Here is a 26,437-nt window from a genome sequence, read left to right as displayed (position 1 = left end):
GAGTCCCGGACACGCTGTTTGGTGAAATCGATACTGAGGCAAAGGAACCAGTCCTACCTGTTCAGTGTGACAGACGTAATAACTCCATAATTAGCAATAGCAGAGGCAAAAAGCTCAAATCAAAGATGTGTTGCAAAGCCAGACTTTCCCTCTTTGTTGTTCTCTCTGCTGCAGGTTTCGTGTACTCTGCCATAAGCTGATCAACCATCAGATCTTCACCAACCTCATCCTGGTCTTCATCATGCTCAGCTCGGTCTCTCTGGCTGCCGAGGACCCAATACGCAACTTCTCCGCTCGCAATATTGTAAGTAAACAACAACCACTGAGACTGTTGTCTTGTTGACTGTTGTCCTAAAAGGCTACCCTGTGATTCGTAGCTTATTTGTCACACTGCAGCCGATCTGCAGGTCATTTTGTCATGTCACAGTATGAAAAGCACAGGTGCAAATAATAAATAAAAATATGTCTGAATTCCAGTTAGCAGTTTCAGGGTCCTGGTACCATCAGTGTCAGGGTCTGTGGCTTAGTGGGACACCAGAATAGAGCAGAGACATCATCAGTGGTATTAGTAACACTAATTCAAATGAATTACTCAGGAGTGATGTCATACGACGACAAATGACTGTAAACACAATTGTTGCGCTAACTGTGGGCAAAAGGTATAACTTTTGGCGAGTCGATCTCTTTCTGGTTTTATTTCACTTTAAAATCTTGATTCCTCTCATTCTTTGCTCAGAAAAGACCAAACTTAAGAATTACACATGTAAATCTCTCAATGTAGGGATTAGACACTTTTTTTTGTTACTTTGTCACTTTGATAACGTCATTTTTACATTATAGTCTTACCTCATGCAGCTTTTATATACACTAGCAGTAACTTTTGATCTGTGTTTGACTCTTACTGTATCTTTTATTCATCTATTTACTGTATCTCACTGTGCTGTTATCCTGGAATGACTTGATGACTTGAACTTGTGCATTGCCTCTTGCAGATACTTGGTTATTTTGACTATGCTTTCACCGCAATCTTTACTGTTGAGATCCTGTTGAAGGTAAATGACCTGTGTGCTGTGTTGTGCTGTGCTGGGTAGAGCTTCAGTAACCCTGCGTGCTTATGTCACTCTGATTGCCTCCTCAGATCCTAGGCTATGCAGACTATGTCTTCACTAGTATGTTTACATTTGAGATCCTTATTAAGGTAAACAATAAAAACTGTACAATAAAACCTCTGCAACAACTCACCACTTCCAAGCTTGCTGCACACGTCCTCCCTCCCCTCATTTTTCGTCTCTATGATTTTTGGTCAAAATGGCCGCCTGCTTGTCTTGTTGTCGTGGCGCCGATCCGTCAACATGGAGATTCATGCGTTTTTGTCAATTTTTTTTTTTTTTTTTGTCTGTCAGTCACTTTTCCATCATGGCCCACTTCCCCTCTTCATCCTCAACCAGTTTATGGACCAGTGGCTCTCCAGAGTACAACTACTTGTTTGGCTGTTCCCAAATAGTAACAATGCTTTTTTAATTTTTCTTTTTTTAACTTCCTGAAGATTAAACATATATGGTCCATTGGCGCTATGACTCTGGTGGCATTTTAAAACCTTCCACCAACCAACTATTATCATTTTTTAAATCTTTGAATATTCACCAACACCATTGTCTAATAGATTCCCACATTTTAAACAACAAAAATTTTTGATTTTTAATTAGAAGGTTGTTTGAAATGTTCTCGACTGTGGAGAGATGAACTTGAACTTGAACTAACATCAAGCTTGATCCCACTTCCTGATTGCATACTGTACACACAGATATGCCCCCTTCCTTAATTTTTTCATGTCTGTTTTGGCCAATGCACTCCCAAGTAAAGTGCTTGAAGAAACCCAAAAATATCAGGAACAATTGTCTTATTTGTGTTAAAATGAAGTCCTCTGCCATACCCCTTTGCTCGCTGCATGCCTGCACCAGGTAAATCTTATGTATTATGGCTTAAGCCTGAAACTCGATCAGGAGACAATTAGAGGCCCTTTTTCATGGAAAGTCTTTATGGTACCATCCCTGACCTAATTTGCACCGGCAATGAGTGTAGTAGCTTTTGGATAACGTTACCCACGTCTTGTCTGAACATTTTGCATTGTTTATGATCTGTCTATTTGTGTGTGTGTGTGTGTGTGTGTGTGTGTGTTTTCTCTCTTTATTCTTTAGATATTGAACCAAACATATTAAAAATGTTGCTTGAAACTATTGTTTCTTACACGTAATTAGCAGAATTAATCTGTCTCTGTGTGTGTGCTTGCTCTCATTACCGTAATCACATAACATATTGACATTCAGCTATATTTCAGTGCAGCACCACCAACTGGGAAACTGGAAATCCATTTACATTCTGCATTGTTTTCATTAACACAAAATCTATGTGGATGTAAGGGGATATAAGAAAGTCAACTTTTTGAGTACACACACAAAATGCTGTAAATTGTTTTTAGTGAGAAATCATTTAAATAGTAAAAACAGTCACTTAAATCCTATTTGACTTCAAGGTGTCCTCCTGTGTGTGTTTGTGTGTGTGATGGCAGATCTTTAGTCCTGATTGTTGTCTCTCTTGTGTCCAGATGACTGCGTTTGGAGCGTTTCTTCATAAAGGGGCATTCTGTAGAAACTACTTCAACCTTTTAGACCTGCTGGTTGTTGGTGTGTCTCTGGTCTCCTTTGGCATTCAGTATGTATCATTTCATTGTTTTTTTTAATGTCTTAGTTGAAATTTATCATGTTGCAACTACCATGATATTTAAACGCTGCTCTTTCCTCTGCTAGTGGCAGGGATTAAAGGAATTCCTCCATGACAGCGTGCCCTCGAAACTTCTCAGATGAATCCACTGGTGTGTTTTTCTGTCTTCCATAGGTCGTCTGCTATCTCGGTGGTGAAGATTCTTCGTGTTTTGAGAGTCCTCCGTCCACTCAGGGCCATCAACAGAGCCAAGGGACTGAAGGTCAGAATAACAATAGCACAACAGTGTAACACGAGTGTATGTGTGTGTCTAGTTTCCCATGAATATGTATCCCCAGGAATGCCTGCACGCATGCATTCACCTCTTGTCACTGTGTTTGACGGTGCTGTGTGTTCCTACTAACAGTATTTAACTGTGTGTCCTTTTCCAGCACGTGGTCCAGTGTGTGTTTGTGGCCATCAGGACCATCGGCAACATCATGATCGTCACCACGCTGCTGCAGTTCATGTTCGCTTGTATCGGAGTGCAGCTCTTCAAGGTACAGTGAAAAGAGGGAAAGAGAGATAGAGCGTAATGGGGTCACAACCAAATCAACAAGCTCCTCTAGTGTAAAACAACTAATAGTTGGACAGGTTTTAACCAAAGACCACCTCTGACTTTCTCTGTTGTTTTTTTGCAAAGGGGAAATTTTACCGCTGCACAGATGACGCTAAGTCCAGTCCAATGGAGTGCAAGTGAGTTTTTTTTTTGTTTTGTTTTGGACATAGACCTGCATGAGTGTCGCTGTGCATGTGCTTGTAAATGTAGTTAATATTTGATCTTTAAATTACAGAGGTACCTACATTCTCTACTCCAATGGGGACACAGCGCTGCCCATGGTCAAGGAGAGGATTTGGTACAACAGCGACTTCAACTTTGACAACGTCCTCATGGCCATGATGGCTCTTTTTACTGTCTCCACCTTCGAGGGATGGCCCACGTAAGTACTGCTTTGCATCTGGGACAGAATTCAGACATGACAATTAGGATTCTGGATTTGTTTAATATTCAGTGATCATTGATCTTTATCTCTGTCTAACCAAAAGTAAAGAAATACAGCCATGTGACATGAATGAGTTTAAATCACTAATTACTGTTCATTGTCTCGACTTTCTCTGTGTTTCGTTTGACCCTGCAGCCTACTGTACAAGGCCATCGACTCTAACAGAGAGAACATGGGTCCCATCTACAACTACCGCATCGAGATCTCCATCTTCTTCATCATCTACATCATCATCATCGCATTCTTCATGATGAACATCTTTGTCGGTTTTGTTATCGTCACCTTTCAGGAGCAGGGGGAGAAGGAGTACAAAAACTGCGAGCTGGATAAGAACCAGGTAGGAAGGGACATGGGTGTGCTAAAAGAGTCCATTTGTGGTCAAACCTGATGAAACATAGAGTGGCTGAATCTTTTACAGAAGGAGGCATGTTACACTGTTTAATGAGTCTGTCTTTCTGTTTCTCTACTTGCACTCGTGTACCCTGACCACCACTACAGCGTCAGTGTGTGGAATATGCTCTTAAAGCTCGTCCTCTTCGGCGCTACATCCCCAAAAACCCCTACCAGTACAAGTTCTGGTATGTGGTCAACTCTACTGGCTTTGAGTACGTCATGTTTGTCCTGATCATCCTCAACACCCTGTGTCTGGCCATTCAGGTAAGTGCTCTTTATTCAGTCCTTCCGGTAAAATTGACATAAGATAGCAACTGAATGTACCATCACACTGACAAGGATTAATGCATTTATCTGGGAGTGTAAAACATTATTTCCTTGATGCTTCACGAAGTTAAACTGATCTAACTTCCGCGTCTCATGTTTTCTTCAATAAGCATCAAAATATAACTACTAATAATATGTTTTTTTTTCATTTAATCCAACCTATGTAGTAACAGCTTATGTATTTTGTTTGTAATATTTCATTGCATCCTAAAGAACTGGGTTATTCAGCAAAAAGAGTATAAGAGGATTTATCCCTTACCTTATCATTATGTTATCATGTGAATGGCAGGTACTTAAAATACAGTACATGTATTATTAATAAATGTTTGTTTTATGTCACTGAACAGTCTGTCTGCCTGTCTCTTTCCAGCATCATGGTCAGTCTCATCTGTTTAACTATGCCATGGACATCCTCAACATGGTCTTCACTGGGGTTTTCACTGTGGAGATGATCCTCAAGCTCATCGCCTTCAAACCCAGAGTAAGTCTCTCCTCTCCTCTCCTCTCCTCTCCTCTCCTCTCCTCTCCTCTCCTCTCCTCTCCTCTCCTCTCCTCTCCTCTCGATTTTGTCTTTAGATAATTGCAGATGCTGCAATATTTGCAATGTTTAAGCAAATTACATGCAAATATATGCAACAATACCATCAGTTCCTCAATTCATCTTGTTTAGAATTTTTCCTTGTATATCTCCTTATAGATATCTTATCCCAAAAAAGGCTGATGTTTTTTAGTTTTTTATCTGAAAAAAAATCCCCTTTTTCTTTTAACCCAGCCCTCACACACTCTCCCTGTCCCCCTTAACTCCCCTCTTGGTGCTCCTTGCCCTCTGGCTGTGACTCCTCTCCCTTTTGATTCTTCATCACCCTCCATTACTCCTCATCATAACCTCTCCACCTCTTATACTTCCCTGCATCCCCTCCTCTCCTGCCCTCCCCTCTCCTCCTGCTGGCTGTGCATGCTGCTACATTCAGGGCTATGTTGGGGACGCCTGGAACGTCTTCGATGCTCTGGTGGTGATTGGCAGTGTAGTCGACATCATACTCAGCCAGGTAGAAAGACGTCAGTATGTTCAACTCTGTCATTCCCTCTTCCTGCTCTCCCACTGCTGCCGCCATTCTCCTTTTTTTCCTTCCTTCACACCTTTCCTCCTTTCCTTCCTTCCTGTCTTAATTTTATGTTATGTTTTTAGGTTGGCTTGAGCCAATTTCTGCTCATGAAGCAAGTCTGTTGAATCTGTTGTGGACTCAATAATTGATGAGCACCATAGACCCAATACATACTGATGGGCTGGGAAAATGTCCATCAGGCAAACTAAACAGTGTTAATGCCAGCATATGCTTTACATTAAGCCACGGCTCCATACTGATTGGATCTTGTGAAAATGTTTAGTTTTAAGTCTATGGTGGCCATTTTTTTTAGCCTGCCACTATACCAGTGAGAGTAAAACATGACGTTCAAAATGGACCATTAGTGACAGACCGTTAATATCTATTGTAGAAAAGTTTTTAAATGAATATTTCTAAAAATGAAACAAATTAGAACTCTCACACACTCAGTGGCAGGACGGATTTGACTTTCGACCACACTCTCTTATATCAAATCACAACTTTTTGATGTTCTCCTCTTTCTATCTTTCATAATTCTCTTCTTTTGTACCTCTTCTTCTCCTTCCTCTTCTTTGTTGCCCTGTTGTCTCTCTCTTTCTTCTTTTCTGTGTGTCTTTGTTGCTTGTGCTTGCAGAACTATTTTGCTGATGCATGGAACACGTTTGATGCCTTAATTGTTGTGGGTAGCGTGGTTGACATTGCCATCACTGAGATCAATGTAAGTAGCCATTTATCACACATACACGCCTGCTGTCCTCTCGGATCAGAGTTGCATTCAAGATCACAGCTTTTGTCCTCGTACATAAAATAATGTTCTGGCATAAAACCACTGTTTGATGGTGCAGAAACATTGTGATAACATTACTCAATAAATACTGTTTGATGCCAGCTTTTAAGTGTATATTTTAGTTTAACAGCTCTATGTTGACAACCATGACACATTTTTTTCACATTAAATAATTCCGTAATTGAACAGAAATGAAGGAACAATGTGTTTTTTTATTACAATTAATTGCTAGTGAAATATATTTTAAAAAGCTTTTAAATTGTTTTTGGGGACTGTTCTTTTTGAATGCAGCTCGATTATCATTTAAAAATCTTGGGTGTGATCATTTTGTGCCAAATTCTTTTGCTTATAATGTCTTTGAATCTGCTGCGCTGCTACTTTAAGGCCACTGTGTGTCCTGGTTTGCAGCTGCTGTTGAGACCTACTTTATATGAAGATGTTTGTTTGTCCTGTCAATCTCTTGTTTTGAAGTAAAGAACATACGACACACACAGCATACAATGTAAAGTACAAAATAAACAGTGCACACAGAAAGCCTGGATATTACCTGAGTAATTACCTGAGTGAGTCAGAGAAACAGGCAAATAAGAGAATTAGCCATTATATGCCCATTATATGCTGTTTGGTTTACTTTTTTAAAGCATTTTTTAATGTTAACGACCATCATACCACTTCTCCTTTTCCTCTAAATATAATCTTTTTCTGCATACAGCCTCAAAAGAAAGCCTCCCATTAGTTTGTATACATTATAAAAACAACTTACAACTTCCTCAATTTAAAGGTCATAAAGTCAGTGAATCCATATTGCTTTGTGTTTTCTTCAGTGTGCTCTATATTATTACATTATATTCATTTGGCAGAAGCTTTAAGACTTACACTAGGTTACAATTTAGAGTGTGTGCCTTTTAAACAAATAACTAAAAGTGGTGGTACAGTTAGTAACACGACAAAAGTAAGAGCTAGCAAGCGTTGCTGAGATGTAGTTTGTGGCGTACGATGGGCAGTGACTCCGCTGCCCTGACTTCAGTGTGGAGCTCATTCCACCAGCGTGGAGCCAGAACAGAGAAGAATCTTGACGCAGATGAGAGACCACTGGGTGACTGGATGGCTAAATGTCCAGAGGAGTACAATGGTCTGGCCCGGGGTGTGGGGTTTTACCACGGCTTAGAGGTTGGAAGGAGCAGTTCCCTTCCACTGCTGTTCCTCTGAATTCAAGCAGCAACGGAGAGCCACCGTAGTGAATGGAGAAGAGGAGTGATGTGGGAAAAATTGGCTGAAGGTTGAATACCAGGCAGGTAGCAGCATACTGGATTACCTGCAGAGGTCTGATGGACCTCTCCTCAAGAATCCAGGTGGGAGATGATAAGCATCCAGATGAGCACATGGCCTGGATGTATGGGGTGAATCCTCCAGATGTTGTAAAGGACGAATCTGAAAGAGTCTGCAGCTCCTGTGATGTTTGCAGAGAATGATTAGTCTACCATCTAGCGTCCCTCCCTCAAGTCTGTCACTGTATGGGTTTGTACCACTGCAGTGTTTTCCATGGTGGCAGTGGTGCATAGGCCTCTGTGAGGGGACCCTTTCCCTTAGACCAGCACAAGCTCACACTTTTCAGGCTGAGCTTAATTTGATGCCCCGACATTCACTTTGAGTTGTCATCTAAGCAAGAAGCAATGTCTGCTTCCACTTGAGTGTCAGATGGTTTTGAAGAATCTATGTGAGTGTATGGAAGGGCCCAGGACGGAGCTTTGTGGAACTCTTGTTGTCCAGCTGCATAGATCAGACATGGATCCTTTCTATGTCACCTATTAGGACGGACCTGTCAAGTAGGATCTAAACAGAGAGAGTGCACTCGATACTTTGAAGGTTGATACACTTTGTCAAGTGTAGCAGGAGTATTTCCAGTGGACAGAGGAGAGTGTGTTCACTCAAGCAGCATGGTGCGATTCTGTCACCAAAGGGTTGTGTTGCTTGGTTTGAAATCAGATTGGTGGGGGTCAAGGAGGTTGTTCTTTATGGGGTAAGCAGACGGTTAGAAATACAACGTTCTGGTTTTTTGAAAAGAAATGGAAATAAAAATACAGTAAATGTCAACAGGAAGAGATTTATGTCCCTGCCAGATAAAGAATCTATAAAAAAACATTTCTAGTCACATGACTATCTTTTCTTTTATTTATGATGTCAGTGTTTGTCAGGACACCAGTCAATTTAAATCATGCTTGATATTGAAAGGTCATATAATTTAAAAACAAAGGGGAACACTGTTTTAAAGATGTTATTGCATCCATGAATCACAAAATCATTAGGAGGGATGTAAAATATATTTATAAGTACAAAACAAAACAAACAATATCAGCATTTTTCTTTAAGACTGTAATCAGTGCTTTCTCCATCCTGTCGCTGACAACAGTTAAACTATTTTGTATTTTAATAAAGAACAAACTTTCCTTCTGCACTGAGTGTTTGCTTCTCATGTCTGGTGTCACTGCTGAGAATATGTGGTTAACCTCACATGCTTGCATGACATGTTTTACGTTTTCCAATGACAGTGTTCTGTTCGTGGTATAAATTGTGACGCTGTGCTGTGGTTTTTCAAGTGAAGGTGCTTCTGAGCGAAATGAAAGATAATGATGATATGTGATGTTTGCAGCAGCACCGACATGTGAACGGTTTTGTGCTGTACAGCTGGTTTTGTGTAACTCAGATTAACCTTAGTCTTTTGGTTTCAAGTCGGCAGCCATTCCTGTCGTCAAGGTGATAGTGGAGCCAGGGGTAAGAAGAAGCCCCTCCTTTTTATATTAAAGCCCCTCACCCCTCTGTGATTAAGCATCAGGATCTTTTTGTCGTCACTCTCTGTCGTTCACTTACTGATGAAACATTGAGATCCTTCCTGGTCTCACTTATTCAATAAAGTGTGATGGTTTGTGATTGAACTCTCATGTTTGTCTTGTTACGAATCCACCTGGTTTGTTGCATTTTGCTCCAGTTTCATGGTACAGCTGACTTTTTTGTGTGGAGACATTGTCCTGTCTGGGTGCATGGCATGACACGGGAACAGATAACATCATTTGATTTTTTTTTTGTCTCATTTCTTCATTTCAACATAGCTTGCCTCAGTGTTTGTATCAGTAATCGGTAATCAGTTTAGCCAGTGCAGTGTTTGGAATTGACATTTCTTGTTAGAGGTCTTGTGTGATCGCACTGTCACAAGACAGTTAAAGGATCCATTTTGATGTTTGTATCAGTTGTAAAAAGTCAATTACAGTTTGTCTTTTGGTTTGTTTGTCTTTGAACTGTAGATTATCTCTGTTGCCTGTATGTGTAAGTCCTCCAGGTCTGTTCATGGCACAATTACTCTGCATGCACATTGACTGTTGTGATTGCAAAGATGCAGAAAGATCACAAATGGGGAGACGGCGTCATAACGATTTTCATCAACTGTTACGTTGCTTGTTAGCTAATATGACTGAAACATAATATCTTGTAGAACGCATGTGTTTCTGAGTGCATGATTGAATTTTTATCACTATCTGTGTCACACCTCCTGTTGTTCTTCGTTCTCCACGTGCTCCACCACAGAACACGGAGGACAGTGCTCGAATCTCAATCACCTTCTTCCGCCTGTTCAGAGTGATGCGATTGGTCAAACTGCTGAGCAGGGGGGAGGGCATCAGGACTCTGCTGTGGACGTTCATCAAGTCCTTCCAGGTGAGACTGCAACATATGCAGCCAATGAACATCCGTCTTGAATCTGAAATATTACAAAGCAATGAGATGAGAGGTTATTCCTGGCATACTCCTGGCATTTTGAAATATGTAATTCTTCACTTTTAAGATATGTAAACATTTAAGAAAACACTGAGCCGTAAGTCAGACAAGGTGCTGTATTACTGTGAGTATGTTGGTACAGGTGAGTCTGATCCATGAGTCTTACCTGAGGGCTTACCTGACACTAAAACACTGTGCACCAGTTTATAATCACCAATCATCATCATCATCAATAACCAAGCTTGATGTGTGCAAGGAAACAGAAACTTGTGTAATAATTTTGAAACAGGGTGGGGCTTTAAATAAGGCCTGGTGGTGTACCTGTGGTTCAACAATACATCAAATACTCACTCAGTGTTTAAGTGGTAAATAACAGTGTCTCACCCTTTTTTTCCCACCCAGGCGCTTCCCTATGTTGCACTCCTCATAGCCATGCTGTTCTTCATCTATGCTGTAATTGGAATGCAGGTAATATGGTTTTTATTCTTGAAAATCTAAACTCGAATATGACGGGAACCTGTCAGACATCCTGCAGGTTATGTATTGCCTTCAGTCGCTGTGTTTATTGTGTAAAGTCTCATTTAGTTATTTTTGTGTTGTCCAGAGTTTGAGAGCGGGCTGGCTGATTCTTTGGATGATGTTTCGTTTTCTGTTTTTAGGTGTTCGGGAAAATAGCCATGGTGGATGGAACACAAATCAACCGCAACAATAACTTTCAAACTTTTCCTCAAGCTGTCCTGATGCTCTTCAGGTGTTTGCGTAGCATAATCTGTTGGATAAAGCCATCATAAGCCACCATACATGCATAAATACATGTGGGGAAAATCCCTCTTTCTGTGCCTGTGTTAATGTTTTTTCTTCTTCAATGTTAGGTGTGCCACAGGCGAGGCCTGGCAGGAGATCATGCTGGCCTGCCTGCCAGGGAAGCTTTGCGATTCAGAGTCAGACTACAACCCCGGAGAGGAGAGAACCTGCGGCAGTGGCTTTGCCATTATCTACTTCATCAGCTTTTACATGCTCTGTGCTTTCCTGGTAATCTTCAGACATTCACTATGTTCACTGTCGATAACATTTGAGCACAGACTAGAGCATGCTCATTCCTTTATGTGAAATAAGATTTAAAAAAATGTGAACAAAATGTTGCATGTCCTGGTTTCAGATCATCAACCTATTTGTAGCTGTCATCATGGATAACTTTGACTATCTGACCCGTGATTGGTCCATTCTTGGGCCACATCACCTGGATGAGTTTAAAAGGATCTGGTCTGAATACGATCCTGAAGCCAAGTGAGTACTCAGGTCCCTTTTTTGGAGAGAACAGTCAACAAAAGAAAACATTTTTATCTTGTTATATGTTCTGTATACTACTCCTAAACAATATGTGTGTCAGTACACATGTGGTGGTGAATGTAACAGTCATAATACACTTGACGGCTCTCTGAAGTGCTCTAATTGATTTTTGGTTACTTATGAAGAGCTGTGGTGGTAGTGACAGCTATATGTGTCCTGTTCCTGTCGTCAGGGGCAGGATAAAGCACCTTGATGTTGTGACTCTGCTGCGGAGGATCCAGCCTCCGCTGGGCTTCGGCAAGCTCTGCCCTCACAGAGTGGCCTGTAAGGTGGGTTTCCACAACTCAATGACACAATCACACCTTTACAGAATCAGTGAAATCACGTTTGATGGATCCTTGCTAATCTGTGCTTTGAATTCTGCTGCAGCGTCTGGTGGCGATGAACATGCCCCTGAACAGTGATGGGACCGTCATGTTTAACGCCACCTTGTTTGCTTTGGTCCGCACTGCGCTCAAGATAAAGACTGAGGGTGAGTCTGATCCCTTCAAGCCAACAGAGATCTGTGAAGTGATTGCTTATATTGTCATTCTTATTCTTGTGTGTCATATTTTTGACCTTTTTGGAGCTGCGGATCCCCACTCTTTACAAAAACAGATAGCCCTACAGTCTGAAATGCATTTAATTCTAAAACATATAATCATGAGGTGAGAAGACAGAGCACAAGTGAGCAACTGGGCCAGAAATCTACAATGAGCCTAATGTTTGTTCATGCAGTAAGTTTTTATTTAATGTCACCACATGCTACTTTTAGTATAGTAGCCCTCCATTTACAACTCTCTTGGCCTCCTGATGGTCAGGAGGCCCATGTGCTAGTTCTACATTGTGCCACAAGAGGGAGTTATAGATCTTACCACATGTAGTTTGTCCTCAGTTTCTACTTCATGACCAACAGGACTTTTTAACACTTGATATGTGACAAAGCAATTTTGTGTTTAATCCCATTTATTTAATGTCAAGATTTGTGTTGTGATCGTTGTGTGCAAAAGACAGATTTTTTTTTTTCAGCTAAGTATCACTTAATGCACCAATACAGTAACCTTACAGCTACATGGTCCACCCTTTCTGCCATCTTTAAGGTAACCTGGAGCAAGCCAATGAGGAGCTTAGAGCTGTGATCAAGAAGATCTGGAAGAGGACCAGCATGAAGCTGCTGGATCAAGTGGTGCCCCCTGCAGGCGGTCAGTGGTCCTCACACACCAGCACACACGGGCGACGCTCTGCATGAACAGTACAGATCTTCCTCTGCACTGTTCACTTCATTTGATTATATGCGGTCTCATTTGTATTTTCCAGGAATTAACTGCCTCACATGCGGGCTACGGTGTATAGGAAAGAACGCAGCTTCCATCAGATATAAATAGCCATGTGATACTCATTTACATCTGTTGGTGCAGATTTGCAATGACAGAAAAGGTCACAATGGAAGGAAAATTCTACGTCTGTGTAATGCAAATATATTATTTAATTTCAGTCAACAGAGGAAGTCAGTGGCTTTTAAACACTTTTCCTTTGCTGAACTACATTCACACATCAGGATGTGGTCTCACTTGTTTTTTTGCCACTATATACTGCACTGTACATCAACAAGGAATCAGGCCATTCTTCATTTCAAATACATTTTGGTGTGATAGAATCACTCTGGCTTCAGAGAAAGACTGATGCACAGCCCAAAATCACCTTGGACTTGAAAGGGGGCTGCAACCTGTCGGTTACCCTCCTCCACACTGAGACAGACGCTATGGCCATCTTGAGTTAATGTCACTTCCAATGACAAGTTTTCACAGCAGAGAAAATTAAACATTTACACCCATAGAGACCTTCTGACCTACTCCTGCAGCATGATCCACTTCTGTTCTGTCCATCCATACGCTCCAGTAGTCATCTTTTCACAGACATACAGATACATACAGTTGCAAGAAAAAGTATGTGAACCCTTTGGGATTACTTGGATTTCTGCATAAATTGGTCAGAAAATATGTTCTGATCTTCATCTAAGTCACATCACTAGACAAACACAGTCTGCTTAAACTAATACCGCACAAAAAAATTAAAAGTTTTCATGTTTTTATTGAACACAACATGTAAACATTCACAGTGCAGGGTGGAAAAAGTATGTGAACCTTTGGATTTAATAACTGGTTGACCCTCCTTTGGCAGCAATAACCTCAACCAAACGTTTCCTGTAGTTGCAGATCAGACCTGCACAACGGTCAGGAGGAATTTTGGACCATTCCTCTGTACAAAACTGTTTCAGTTCAGCAATATTCTTGGGATGTCTGGTGTGAATCGGTCTCTTGAGGTCATGCCACAGCATCTCAATCGGGTTGAGGTCAGGAATCTGACTGGGCCACTCCAGAAGGCGTATTTTCTTCTGTTGAAGCCATTCTGCTGTTGATTTACTTCTATGCTTTGGGTCGTTGTCCTGTTGCATCACCCATCCTCTGTTGAGCTTCAGTTGGCAGACAGATGGTCTTAAGTTTTCCTGCAAAATGTCTTGATAAACTTGGGAATTCATTTTTCCGTCGATGACAGCAATCCGTCCAGGCCCTGAGGCAGCAAAGCAGCCCCAAACCATGATGCCCCCTCCACCATATTTCACAGTTGGGATGAGGTTTTGATGTTGGTGTGCTGTGCAATAATGTTAGCATGTGCCAGAGATTTCTGTAAGTCTTTAACTGACACTCTAGGATTCTTCTTCACCTCATTGAGCATTCTTGCGCTGTGCTCTCACAGTCATCTTTACAGGACGACCACACCTAGGGAGAGTAGCAACAGTGCTGAACTTTCTCCATTTGTAGACAGTCTGTCTTACCGTGGACACGTGGACATCAAGGCTTTTAGAGATACTTTTGTAACCCTTTCCAGCTTCATGCAAGTCAACAATTCTTGATCGTAGATCTTCTGAGAGCTCTTTTGTGCGAGGCACGGTTCACATCAGGCAATGCCTCTTGAGAACAGCAAACTCAAACCTGGTGTGTGTTTTTTATAGGGCAGGGCAGCTTTAACCAACACATCCAATCTCATCACATTGATTGGACTCCAGGTTGGCTGACTCCTGGCTCCAATTAGCTCTTGGAGAAGTCATTAGCCTAGGGGTTCACATACTTTTTCCACCCTGCACTGTGAATGTTTACATGTTGTGTTCAATAAAAACATGAAAACTTATAATTTTTTGTGCGGTATTAGTTTAAGCAGACTGTGTTTGTCTAGTGATGTGACTTAGATGAAGATCAGAACATATTTTCTGACCAATTTATGCAGAAATCCAAGTAATCCCAAAGGGTTCACATACTTTTTCTTGCAACTGTATATTGCAAGAGCCCAGAGAAAAGTGTTAACACACAATTTGAGTGTCTTAGTGTTTGGAACACACTGTGCATACAGATGGACAGCACAGAAGTGGGTTACACTACCGGATAGACCTTTTCCACAGACGTTTTGACTTGAAAACAGAGGTGTAAACTAATTAATAACGTTTTTTGTTTCATTCAAGTGTCCCAGTGAGTCATGACGGTGCGACAGTGAGCCAGCATGCACAATACCAGGACACTGCAAACGACGCAGCTAAATGGAATTCAGCCATCATGAATTCTATTACTTTCACCTGTGTTTTTTTTCTGCAGTGAAAGTGCCCACTGCAAAGCAGACCACCTCTCAAGTCTACACAGTGGTATTGTTCAAAACACAAAGGCTAGACTTTGGGAGACGTATCACCTTAAGATAGAGGTGTTGAGCGGTAATCCACCAGAGGATTTCAGCGGTGTTACCACGTACAGTACTTTCTCTGGAGTTCACAGAAACTCTCCTTATCGCCCTCAGCCACTCACAGTTCAAGTGCTGTCTCTGTCATTTTTTTTTATCATTAATCTTCCTTTTGCTGGTTCTGCACGCTCTCTTCCTCTTGCTCGCCCTTTCTCTTCCTCTTGCTCGCCCTTTTTTGTATCGAGCATATATATCAGATAAAACACAACAAAAGCTGAAATGAAATGCTGATGCTTTTACAAGTTGTATATGTTTTGTGTTTGGCTGCTGATGCAGGCCTAACCTAAGCACGTGTGCTGTTATTTTTCATTGCTGAGGATTCATTCTTAAAATCTTCTTACAATAATCTTTACAGACACCTTGAATAGAAACCCACTGACTGTTAGTTCTAATGACTTTGTGTGGTCTCTAATTGTGTCTTATATTTGCAAATATTAAGTCATTTATGGCTGCTCTGACATTATATCCAACTGTTAAGAGCAGTTCCAGAAGAGAAGACATTTTCAGAGTTTGCAGAGATACTGCAGAGATAGTTTCCAGATACCATTATCAGATGTCAACCTCCACATCCTTCTCTCTGTACCTATGAAACTGCAGGGAGTTTAGTCATTTGTGGTTGCTGCTGTACATTGTGTTTTCACCTTAAACATACAATTATTATTAATACAAGACTGAGAACAGGCACACCTCAGTTGCGAAATAGGTATGAATACATCTTCAGCCTAGCATGTCCACACAGCTTCCTCCAGTTGTGTCCATGTAGTTTTCCACTGTCTTTGTGTGCTCACGTTGCTTCAGCTCTGTTCCGTTTTAGTCAAACTGAATTCAACTGCATGTCTTTGTGTGCATTAGTCTGCTAACCCCTCTTCTTGTTTTCTCTGTCATCTTCTTTGCTAAGCCTCTCTCTTCCACAGCTTCCTCTGCTTTCTGTAGAGTGCTCAGTCAGTCGCTGGCCTTCTCTTCTCTTTCTGCCGTCCTGAGCTCTTTGGGGCAGTTCTGTTTTAGTCTGGTGGCATGAAACTACTGATACCTCATTCTTAAAAACAATCATAAAGGCTCTGCCCAGAAAGAGAACCTGCTGTCTCCTGTGGGCACAATTATTTTCTTCTCACTGAAAATATGTCAAAGGAGGCAGATCACTTGCTTCAAAACATTCCAAATTAATTCCAAATTAAAGTGTGTTAAAATCTAATAAATACTGTGCAAGATAGAAGTTCTTTCCATGTTATGCAGGTTTGTGAGGAAGATAAACATCAAGTTCTAATTTTGACAAAATTGAAATTTTACAACCTTGATTATGCTTTTAGTCACAGGTTTTCTTTCTGAACAGAGCCTTTCATAGTTTATCTCTGGCTGTGTCGGGTGATGTAGAGAAACGTGTCTGCTTTAAGGTGGATCATCAGTTTAGACCCATCATCCTTTTTGAAAAAAAATGTTTTGATGGAATGGCGCTTCCATCTTAAAGCATTCATACCACAGATGTTCGTCACCTTTATTCAGTTCCTCTCAAGCTAAAAGGGTGAAGGGAAGGTGACGATAAAAAAAGAAACCCACATTTCCTACACAACGTGATTCAGCCTCGTGCTCTGTGTCCCCAGTCTGCTTCTGCAACTTCTTCACTGAGTAGATCAGACCCATGCCTGATTAGCCTCCCTGCATGGCAGACAGTGTGCAGTCTCAGCTTCCTCTCTGGCTAAATGCAGTTCGTGTGCTCTCCCTCAAAAGCGGAGGTGTAGATTTGACCCTGGCTGCTTCTCTAAACTCTTTATTTTGCTGCCTCTTTGCATGTGCTTCTCGCTACAGGCCGTCTTGTTTTTCTGGGATATATAGAAGTGTGTTGGTGGATGTTAAATGTAGTAAATTCTGCAGTCACCAAATGATGTAGCACTGGTATGTGTGGTAGTAACTAGTTAGACTTTAGCCTGTCTCTTTGTCCTCAGTGCTCAATGTCACAAATGACTTTGATTTAAATGTATTACTAGCTAAAGTCTGATTTTGGTACGTTATGATTATGTGCACTTATTTGCACGAGAAATTATGTGTGTGTGTGTGTGTTTCTTTGTGTGGGTGAGAGCAGTGTTTCATAATCACACATATTTTCGGTGGTGAAGCAAGATGATAGCTACAGGCATAGATGTTATCTGTTGTTGGATTATACCCTGCTGCACACCCTGTTTTCAATAAATGTCATTTGCAGTCTTAAAGATTCTCACAGATTTTAACCCTTTCATGCATAGAAGTCACTACAGTGTACAGCTAATCACAAGCTGTGCCAAGCCATTGCAAGTGAAAGAAAAAAAAAGAGTGAAACCAAGATGGTGGACAGACAGCCAGAAACACCAAGTTGCTCATTTTTTTCTGTTCAAACCTTCTATAAAAAGAGACCCTTGCTGGTAAGAAAAATATGGGGACATCAAGTAACATCCAAGGAGTCATGCAATTTGCATCAGTAGCTATATTTCAACTACTGGACATGTAAATATATCTTTATAAAATTTGGGTTGAAAAAAAAAAAAGTTCAAATCTTGTTTTTCATGCCTAAAGATGAATAAAAACACTTAGTAAAAATAAATCCTGACTGAGGTTATCATAATTAATGCATGAAAGGGTTAAAATGACATCCGGTTTCGTCATTGGAGCTCCTGAAGCCCCCTCACACACATTCGGCTCAGATACTTAAACTGTGCCAAGAATAACATTTAGACCAGTTTCTTTGATGTGTTCCTGGAAAAACTAGTTTATGCTGCAGAGCTGTCTGTGTTGGTCTGTTTCCAGTCCAGGAAATGGTGTGACCTGGACTGGACAGTTACTGTAATGCTTAAGCAGTGAGGATTTATGGCATTTCATGAACATGTCTTGGTATTCTTGGTTTATGTGTTGTTACAGGCGTCTTGTTTCACTGTCAAGAAATTGTCTTTTCATGGAGCCTTCTGCTACAGTGACGTGTCATCACTGTAGTGTTTTTTGTGAATGGACTTCGATACTTTTAGTGCAGTCTGACTTTCATGCCATGCTGTGTCTCTGTTCTGTTAATGGTGAGATAGTAGTGGGCGAGATCTGCGTTGTTGGCTTTCTCTTTCATATGCTATGGTTACAAACAGAATTTCAGTGTTGAGGATTTTGGCGTTAATGTGGGAGGCTTTGGTGTGTCTGGTCTGTTTACTCAGATGACGAGGTAACAGTGGGGAAGTTCTATGCCACCTTCCTGATACAGGACTACTTCAGGAAGTTCAAGAGGCGCAAAGAGCAAGGTCTTGTGGGAAGGCGCTCTTGGGAGAAGCTGAACACCACCATGGCTCTACAAGTGAGTAAATGTATGATGCTTGTAATGATGGGAGTCCAACCCCCATAGATTTGCTCCACCAGTGTATTATACACATCAGTAGTTGAATGCAACTAAACATCCATCTAAATAAGAGCCAGTCCGGACATAATTGTCTGTGTTGCTAAAGCTCAGCACTCATGTCAACTCTGTCTCTGAAAACCAAAGTTAGAAATATTAGTTTTTAATAGCCACAGCCACAGCTCATCTTCTAACACATTGACTATTAGAGGATTCATGTCCAGGCAAGAAAAAGTCTTTTCTTTTCCAGTCTTTTCTCAGGTCTCTCTTAAAATCCCCTCCAAGCATCTTCAGCTTTAAGAGTTTTATTGTTAGAGATCCAACACAAACATGACACCAAACTGAGGCACGGTCCACTGACTATCTGTGGGTCATTGAAAGTGCAGTTCCATCCAAATATATTTACTCTCTTACTACAAGCGATATTAAGCCATGCAGGCGGTGCTGATGCTGTGAGATATCTGTCTCTGAGATTTCTATCTCTATCCGAGTACAGTGAGGGTTTGTAGTTCTCACAGTGTTGAAAAATCACATTAGAAACACGACTCTCATTCATTTTTATCAAGTTTTCACTGGAGCTACTTTCTACAGAAGTACTAGTTCCTATGAAATCGTTTGCCAGTGTATCTTGTGGATGATCCAGAGTAATGAAGTAAACTGGATAGGGGTCGGTATCACCATAAGGTGCTTTTGAGACTTCCCAATTTCCCCCCAAAAAAGCTGAGATTTTCCATTTAACATCACATTTATTGTATTAAGTAGATGTTATGCTGTTAGAAATGCATGTTGGTCAAGCTCCCACACTTTTTTTTATAAATTAACTGCAAGCAGACAATGTACACGCAAACAGCAACATATGTCAACCCTGTCAGGGACAATTTCAAAGTAGAATAAATACATTGTAATTACATAGTGATTATAAAATGTATATTTTCAGAAAGCTATTTAGTCCCTTTCTCAACACTATGTTTTAGTTAATGGGAAAAGTATTTGGATAGTAATGAAATTAGGGCAACCATGTCCACCCTGTCATGGAAGGCTTGCTGACAGGGTGGACATTTTTGAATAATGTTAGCATTTAATGAGCACATGGTGGACCTTCACTTAGCAACATGATTCAGTTAGCAAGCGGACTGTGTACTGTTTAACACATATATTTCGAATTTCTGAAAGGTTTTTATATTAATTGATATTTCACTATGACAGAGTGGACATGTTAAGCTTGACAACATCTAACTACACACCTAATATGATGAAAATTACGAAACACAAGTGTAAATGCAACTAGCCACTGTTTCAGTCTCCACTGAAGAAAGACAAAACGCTGGTTGTGATCTCACTGAAAACATCAGCGGGTTTCTTAAAGGGGCATTTAGCCCAAAATGACAGGGTGGACAGCAATCTCAGGGACACATGCAAAATGTTCAATACTATTATGAAAATAGAATATACATGATCAAAATGAATTTTGATTTAGTATCATTTAACCACTTATTACACACACTGAAGTTAGCAGAACAGTGTGTGGGACATGCCAAAATCACGTACATCCAAAGAAAAAAATGAAGGAAACACATTTTAAGAGACATATTATTGTACTGATATGTGTGCAAATCTTTGGTCACTTATAATAAGACCTCAGAGTTTAATTATTCTGCTACATTTTCATGATGACTGAGTGATTCTGATGGGGACACCAAAGGCACTTTATAGTGATATTGACCCATAAGTAAAACCCAAACTATCTGCATGGTGGGTATCACAATACATGGAAAAAAAGCGTTTCTTTTGGGTGAAGGGACCTTTCAAAAGTAGCAGTGCTTGTCTTGCTTTAATGCTTCACTGAGTTGAGAACCATCTTAACAGCGTTGCTTATTCACCGCTGTGTCAATAGAGCTGTAACAGTCTGGGCACTGACATGTTTTACATGTCTGGAAAAAGTGCAACGTTCTGCAACATTAACACACTGTCATGACTGGTAGGTTTGGTATTATAGCTTCTCTCTTTGCAGGCCGGCCTGCGCACGCTGCATGACATTGGACCAGAGATCCGCCGAGCCATATCATGTGACCTGCAACAGGAGGGACTTGTAGATGGAGAGGAAGAGGAGGAAATCTACAGGGTAAACATCCATGAAGATCCATATAAACAAAACATATAAAATACTCTTTGAATAACTATTTATATCTGGTATGGGTTTTCCACAGAAAAAGTCAAAGTACTTTAAATGTTTGAAGGTTACATACATACGCCTCCTCCCTAATTGAAAGATACAGAATCTATGAATATGTAGTATTTCTTAATTTATTTGATGTTTTTTTGTCATCAAAGGGACACTTTGCCTAACAGCGAAAGCTGTAACTGGACCATTTCCCTTTTCAATTAAAATCTCATTAAAAAAAAAACTGTTTGCATACAAGCAGAGAAATTAAGATAAAAAAAAATTTTGTTGTAATGCAAACTTTACCAAACCTGCTAAAACAAAAGAAAGACAAGACAAACATCTACAATTCCAGGACCACTGTGTTGTTTGAAAAGCCATTGTAACAATATCCACTTAAGAAAAATTAATAGTGTTAAATAACCTGTTTAAAATCTTAAAAACACAACAAAAGTGTCGCTGAGGGTTTCCTGAGCTCATCTGCTAAGGAGGTGACACTATGTGACAAATAAAGGTTGGGAACAACTGCTTTAAATGAATCAACACGTCATTGTATATTGATGCAACTTGTCAAGCAAACAGCTTAATGTGTTCATTATGATGTTTCGTCCTCACCGGTTTCTGGCGTCTCTCTGCAGCGTAATGGCGGCCTTTTTGGGAACCATGTCAACCACGTCAGTGCAGATCAGCAAGGTTACCCCCACCCGACCACTGTCACCCAGCGGCCGCTACAGATCCTGCCCTTCTCCTGCAGTGCCTCAGTTGAACCCACCCAAACAGGCGGGAGAGCCAGCGATGATGACAGAAGGGAGACAGAGATGAACTCCTCACCCATCCAGTATAATCATCACTACCACTCCCCTCATCCATATAATTATCCTAACTATACTTCCGCTTGCCATCAATCGCCAATACCCTCCAATGCCAACCTCAACAACGCCAACGTGCCCTCACTTCTGTCCGTGACCAATGGGAGGCAGCAGAAATGTTTGTTAAGGCGAGACCGACCGTCCTCTACCAAAAATGGATCATCTGTGTCCACTTACAACAAAGGACTACATGACAAGCCTTGGAGGTCACACTCCACAAGGTCAGTGGATTTAACAGAGACTGTATCATATTATTGCTGTTAGAATGGATGTAACCAGCATGAGGTTAGAGAAGTGGTGAGTCTGGTCTGTTAGAACAGTTCTCCATTGATTTAGCATTGCACTCCTATCAAAAGACCGTACTCCTGGACAGTTTGGAAAAGGGTCAGATGAATGCAACAGGAACGGAGAGATCATCTTTTGTGTGACATCACTTGAGGCAATTTATCAGATTTTGCGCAGCTCTCTCTAGAGTCACAAAAGGCTGAATGCATATATTAAAACAGCATGATACAACTTTTCACAAATGCAGTAGAGCTCAAAGACCTTGATCAAAGCTCAAAGACTTTGATATGGAGCTCCTCTTTTAACCCTTTAGAGTGTGTTTCCCATTAAAACTGCTTAGCTTGCCTTTCTTTGTGTCTTTCTTTTCAGCACAACCTCACCACAGTGTACACACTGTATGTAAAAGTGCAAAAGAAACACAAAATCCGAGTAGGAACTAGTTGGATCTTTGGAGGAGCGGGGGTCTGCGCGGACACCTCCTCTCGTTCATCTTCACGCGCAGCTTCCACTTCATCCTCTGAAAGGAGTCTTCCTCAGAATCAGAACGTTCTTCCCCAGATTCAGCATCTTCTAACTCGTAGAAGAGCTGCTGTAGTGCGCGACTTCGGCTCTTCATAAATTTAGTCTTAATAGGCCGATCGACAAAATTCAAACACTTGTAAAAAGTTTGAAGTGTCCGCTTTCCAACAGTCTTTGAATTGAGCACCTGCGTGCTTGTGTCACAGCTTTACGTTTTCAAACGTGCGACATGTGACTTTGATGCCGTGTGGTGGTCCTAGACTCCGAAGGGTTAAGGCACATTTTGTTTTGCCTAAAGCTAAACAGGAGCACCTTGTATGATAGCTTCAGACACATAAGTTCATTGTTCATGCTCACATTTTTACTGACCTTTTACTTTAAAGGTTTGACAAGCATTAAGTAGTTTAGAAGAGCCAAACTGTTATACTGCACTGCAGGGCTAGGTGATAACTAATTCAATTTTACTTTTATTGGATTTTTATTGTAATTATATGATCATATTGTGTGACCAGTTATTTTCTTATGTTTTGTTTTCTTTTTTTATGTGCAGCAGTTTTTATACATCAACCGCATCAGCTTGATACAAGGAATAAATGATTCATTTGTAGGAAGCAAAGTTCTGTTTCAGAAACAACATCCCAGTTAACAGTGTTCACTGCAACCAGTTTCAGAGAAAACATTTAGAAACCATGAGAGCATTTACATCGATTCCCCGCCTGCACAGAAATCTATTTTTATAAGTCTTTTAATTTGTGTCTTCTTGTCTTTGGTCACTGCATGATTTCCTGCTGCTCTTCTGTTGCAAATGAACCTGTTTGTCTGACCGACCACTTCCTCTCCTGGGAGCAGGGCACGCTACTATGAGGCCTACATTAGGTACGTGCATGAGTTTCCACTTCACACAGCTTCATTTCACAACATGCTGTTTTTGGTTGTGACAACAAACTGTGCTGTGAAAGCTTCTGACAAAAAGAGACAATTAGTGTTTCAACGTGTGTTAAAGAATCAGTACGGTGGGAAAATAAATCTGCATAACAAACAGCAACTGAAAAGAAATGTTACGTATGCAAAAAAAAAAAATGGAATAAACAAATTCGCATGGATCAATATTGGACTCATTGTGTCTTTGACGCTGCGATGGCAGGTCAGAAAGCGGCGGTGGGTTCTTCCCAACCATTCGTCGAGAGGAGCCAGGGGGCGGGGACAGCGATGAGGAGCGAGGCTCTGGAGAATACTTCAGTGGAGAGGAGTTTCACGAAGACGACATCATGCTAACGAAGGACAGGTAATGTGACGGCACTAACAACTGTCAGTCTGTCAGACTGACAGGAAGATTGTTTTACACACTAAACATTTAGACATATTCTGCTTATTTTCAGGTTCACACCTGTATTTGGGGGTCCTATTACAATATTTTTACTTGCTGTACCTGTGCAGACTGTGGACTCTGCTCTGTTCACCCCCCCCGCTCTGATTGGCTGCCTCTGCACACCAACTTTTCAAAGGGAAACCACATTAGCCGCGTAATGTGTTAATGCCAAGTTCATTAGACTGAAGACTCCACGTCTGAAGTCGGGTCACGAACAGCCGGCACTGATCCAGTTTTGCAGTAGCTGTGAGCTGTGTGAGTTTTTGGAGCCAACAGCAGAACAATTTGAGTGCTTCGTTCTCACCCTCCGCATCGTAGTTTTACCAGAGTGAGCGTTAGCGACACAACACTGGTGACAGTGAGGTGGATTCAGGTTTTCAGTGTGGGCAGGACCGTCAGCCTGCTGAAGTGCTGAAGGAGGTCACATGGTCAACAGTTCCCTGCATGTGACATCACACGTGTGGCCAAATCTGAACGGATCGTTTTCACATAGATTTACTGAAAGATGGAGCAGGAAAAAACAGAGGATGGTCTTTTCTCATAGTTTGAGGGTCTCAAAGGTCTTGTTTCCAACGTTCCCCTCAAAATATTTGTATTAATAATTTTTTTTTTTTTTACACAACACTGAAGAGAATTATTTTGGCTACATCCCTGTAATAAAAAAGCCCGTCTTTTCATCACGCAGGTTGTCCAACAAGGACCGCCATGATGCAGAGGAAGACTTTGACTTTGAGGTTCCCAGGGACGACCATCAGCCTGATGACGATGACCAGCAGCCAATTTACCAAGATGGCAGGCGGTCGCCAAGGAGATGGTTTTTACCCTCACCTCAAGGTGATATTGTATTTATGGATAACCTGGGCTGATTTATCCAATGTTGAACTAACCAAGTAGTGTTGCTATCATGAATCAGTTTACTGTAATTGCACAGTGCTGGTACTAATGTAACAAAAAGGTAAATGTGTTATTAATGCATTATTACATATGTTAGAATTCCGCATAAGACATCAAGCTTTTGTTGTGTTTGACCTAAATTTGTTCTTGAATAATTAAGTAACCAGAGTTGGAGTCCATTGAGTGTTAAGTTTTGGTTCTCGTTTGTTCTCTCAGCCTCCAACAGACCAACATTCACGTTTGAGTGTCTACGTAGAAGAAGCAGTCAGGATGAGTCTCCTCCTTCTCCATCCTGCACAGCTCTCCCACTACACCTGGTGCAGCAACAGGTGCGCACACACACACAGACACACACACACTTGCACTGGTAGAGGAAGCACCTGTAGGAGAACAGTCTCCACTTCCTGCCCCAAAACATCAGCCTTCATCGATTCTCCCTCATAATCTCAACCTGTGAACTCCAACCTCAGGTGATGGCGGTGGCCGGTCTTGATGCCAGCAGAATTCAACACCTGTCTCCTGCACGGTCACTGCGCTCTTGGGCCACGCCTCCCGCCTCACCCATCAGCCGTGACTGCTCGCCCTGCTACACGCCACTCATACAGGTATGGTGCACAGCATGATAAACAACCAAATTTTAAGATTAACCACAGGTCCTCTGGCACTTCACTAGGCGTAGGTAAAAATTTGATGTGAAAGTAAATGTTAACAGCAGTTGCCCGAGTCTCAAGGTCGTTCGCAGCAGTGTTGGTGAGATTTGGTTACATAAAATTAGCATCTCAATCCATGTTAAGTGATAAAACATGTAGTTTAAGAATGCACACCTGTGTGTGTGTGTGTGTGTGTGTGTGTGTGTGTGTACTTAGGTGGATTGGCGCAGTTCTGGCAGCGTCGGCAGCATCCCCGCAGCAGTGAAGAGGAGTTCGTGGTATACTGATGCCCTGGACGGTCCTCCCAGCCGCAGCCACTCTCCATCACATCTGCAGTTACCTGCAGAAAGCCGCTCGCACTTCCTGCAAAAGAGAGGCAGCGCCAACAGTCTGGTGGAGGCTGTGAGTATAAAACAACAGCTCTCGAGTTGTTGTTTGTTTCTGTGGACCCTCAAAATTAGGACTATTTGTGGAGACAAAAATACATAAAAACCACAGCCATTCTCTCATTTGTACATTTCTTTGTGGATTATGGGGATGCAATGATTATTTTTCTATATCAAAAAACCTCCTGATAATTGTTTTGTTATTTATTTCTACACCCTGTGTGTACAAACTATCTCAAGCACACACACACACCTACATGCACACACGTCAGACAGCTACAAATGTTCCTGAGATGTCCAGAATATGACATTTAATGCAAATTCTGATGTGAAAAAAATTATTTTCTTACGTCACCAGTTTTCACTTTGGATTATTTTTGACTTCTTGTTCTCAGGTGTTGATCTCTGAGGGTCTTGGGAAATACGCCAGGGACCCCAAATTTGTGTCAGCGACCAAACATGAAATTGCAGACGCCTGTGAGATGACCATTGATGAGATGGACAGCGCTGCCAGTAACCTGCTGAATGGGAGTATGGATAATAGCAACACTGGGGGAATGGGGAACGTTAGCTCGGACCCACACGCCACCGCACATCTTAGAGACCGCAGTATCCGTGACTACAGCGACGAGGAGCCGTATGTGGCCGTGAAATGTGAGGAGGACCTAACGGACGAGATGATATGCATCACGTCGCTATAG

General features: G+C 41.4%; 1 protein-coding gene across 1 annotated transcript in view; it reads left to right on the top strand.

The window, feature by feature from the left end:
* The window catches only part of cacna1db (calcium channel, voltage-dependent, L type, alpha 1D subunit, b), a 76,641-nt gene extending 50,204 nt beyond the window's left edge, over positions 1-26,437 (top strand). The window contains exons 20-51 of the mRNA XM_070839846.1: positions 175-304; positions 993-1,052; positions 1,139-1,198; positions 2,606-2,712; positions 2,896-2,983; positions 3,153-3,260; positions 3,404-3,456; positions 3,555-3,701; positions 3,900-4,101; positions 4,263-4,421; positions 4,855-4,965; positions 5,456-5,533; positions 6,225-6,308; positions 9,108-9,149; positions 9,957-10,085; positions 10,548-10,613; positions 10,805-10,896; positions 11,018-11,177; positions 11,305-11,432; positions 11,668-11,764; positions 11,865-11,967; positions 12,575-12,676; positions 18,428-18,564; positions 20,615-20,725; positions 21,403-21,854; positions 23,287-23,313; positions 23,582-23,722; positions 24,492-24,640; positions 24,917-25,029; positions 25,171-25,305; positions 25,567-25,752; positions 26,132-26,437. Coding sequence (XP_070695947.1) covers positions 175-304; positions 993-1,052; positions 1,139-1,198; positions 2,606-2,712; positions 2,896-2,983; positions 3,153-3,260; positions 3,404-3,456; positions 3,555-3,701; positions 3,900-4,101; positions 4,263-4,421; positions 4,855-4,965; positions 5,456-5,533; positions 6,225-6,308; positions 9,108-9,149; positions 9,957-10,085; positions 10,548-10,613; positions 10,805-10,896; positions 11,018-11,177; positions 11,305-11,432; positions 11,668-11,764; positions 11,865-11,967; positions 12,575-12,676; positions 18,428-18,564; positions 20,615-20,725; positions 21,403-21,854; positions 23,287-23,313; positions 23,582-23,722; positions 24,492-24,640; positions 24,917-25,029; positions 25,171-25,305; positions 25,567-25,752; positions 26,132-26,437 — 4,063 coding nt within the window. The remainder of the gene's footprint in view (positions 1-174; positions 305-992; positions 1,053-1,138; positions 1,199-2,605; positions 2,713-2,895; positions 2,984-3,152; positions 3,261-3,403; positions 3,457-3,554; positions 3,702-3,899; positions 4,102-4,262; positions 4,422-4,854; positions 4,966-5,455; positions 5,534-6,224; positions 6,309-9,107; positions 9,150-9,956; positions 10,086-10,547; positions 10,614-10,804; positions 10,897-11,017; positions 11,178-11,304; positions 11,433-11,667; positions 11,765-11,864; positions 11,968-12,574; positions 12,677-18,427; positions 18,565-20,614; positions 20,726-21,402; positions 21,855-23,286; positions 23,314-23,581; positions 23,723-24,491; positions 24,641-24,916; positions 25,030-25,170; positions 25,306-25,566; positions 25,753-26,131) is intronic.

The sequence above is a fragment of the Pempheris klunzingeri genome, chromosome 11 (assembly GCF_042242105.1).
Source record: "Pempheris klunzingeri isolate RE-2024b chromosome 11, fPemKlu1.hap1, whole genome shotgun sequence".
Classification (NCBI taxonomy): domain Eukaryota; kingdom Metazoa; phylum Chordata; class Actinopteri; order Acropomatiformes; family Pempheridae; genus Pempheris; species Pempheris klunzingeri.
Note: the sequence above shows the minus strand (reverse complement) of the source record. Positions and strands in the feature narration are given on the sequence as shown.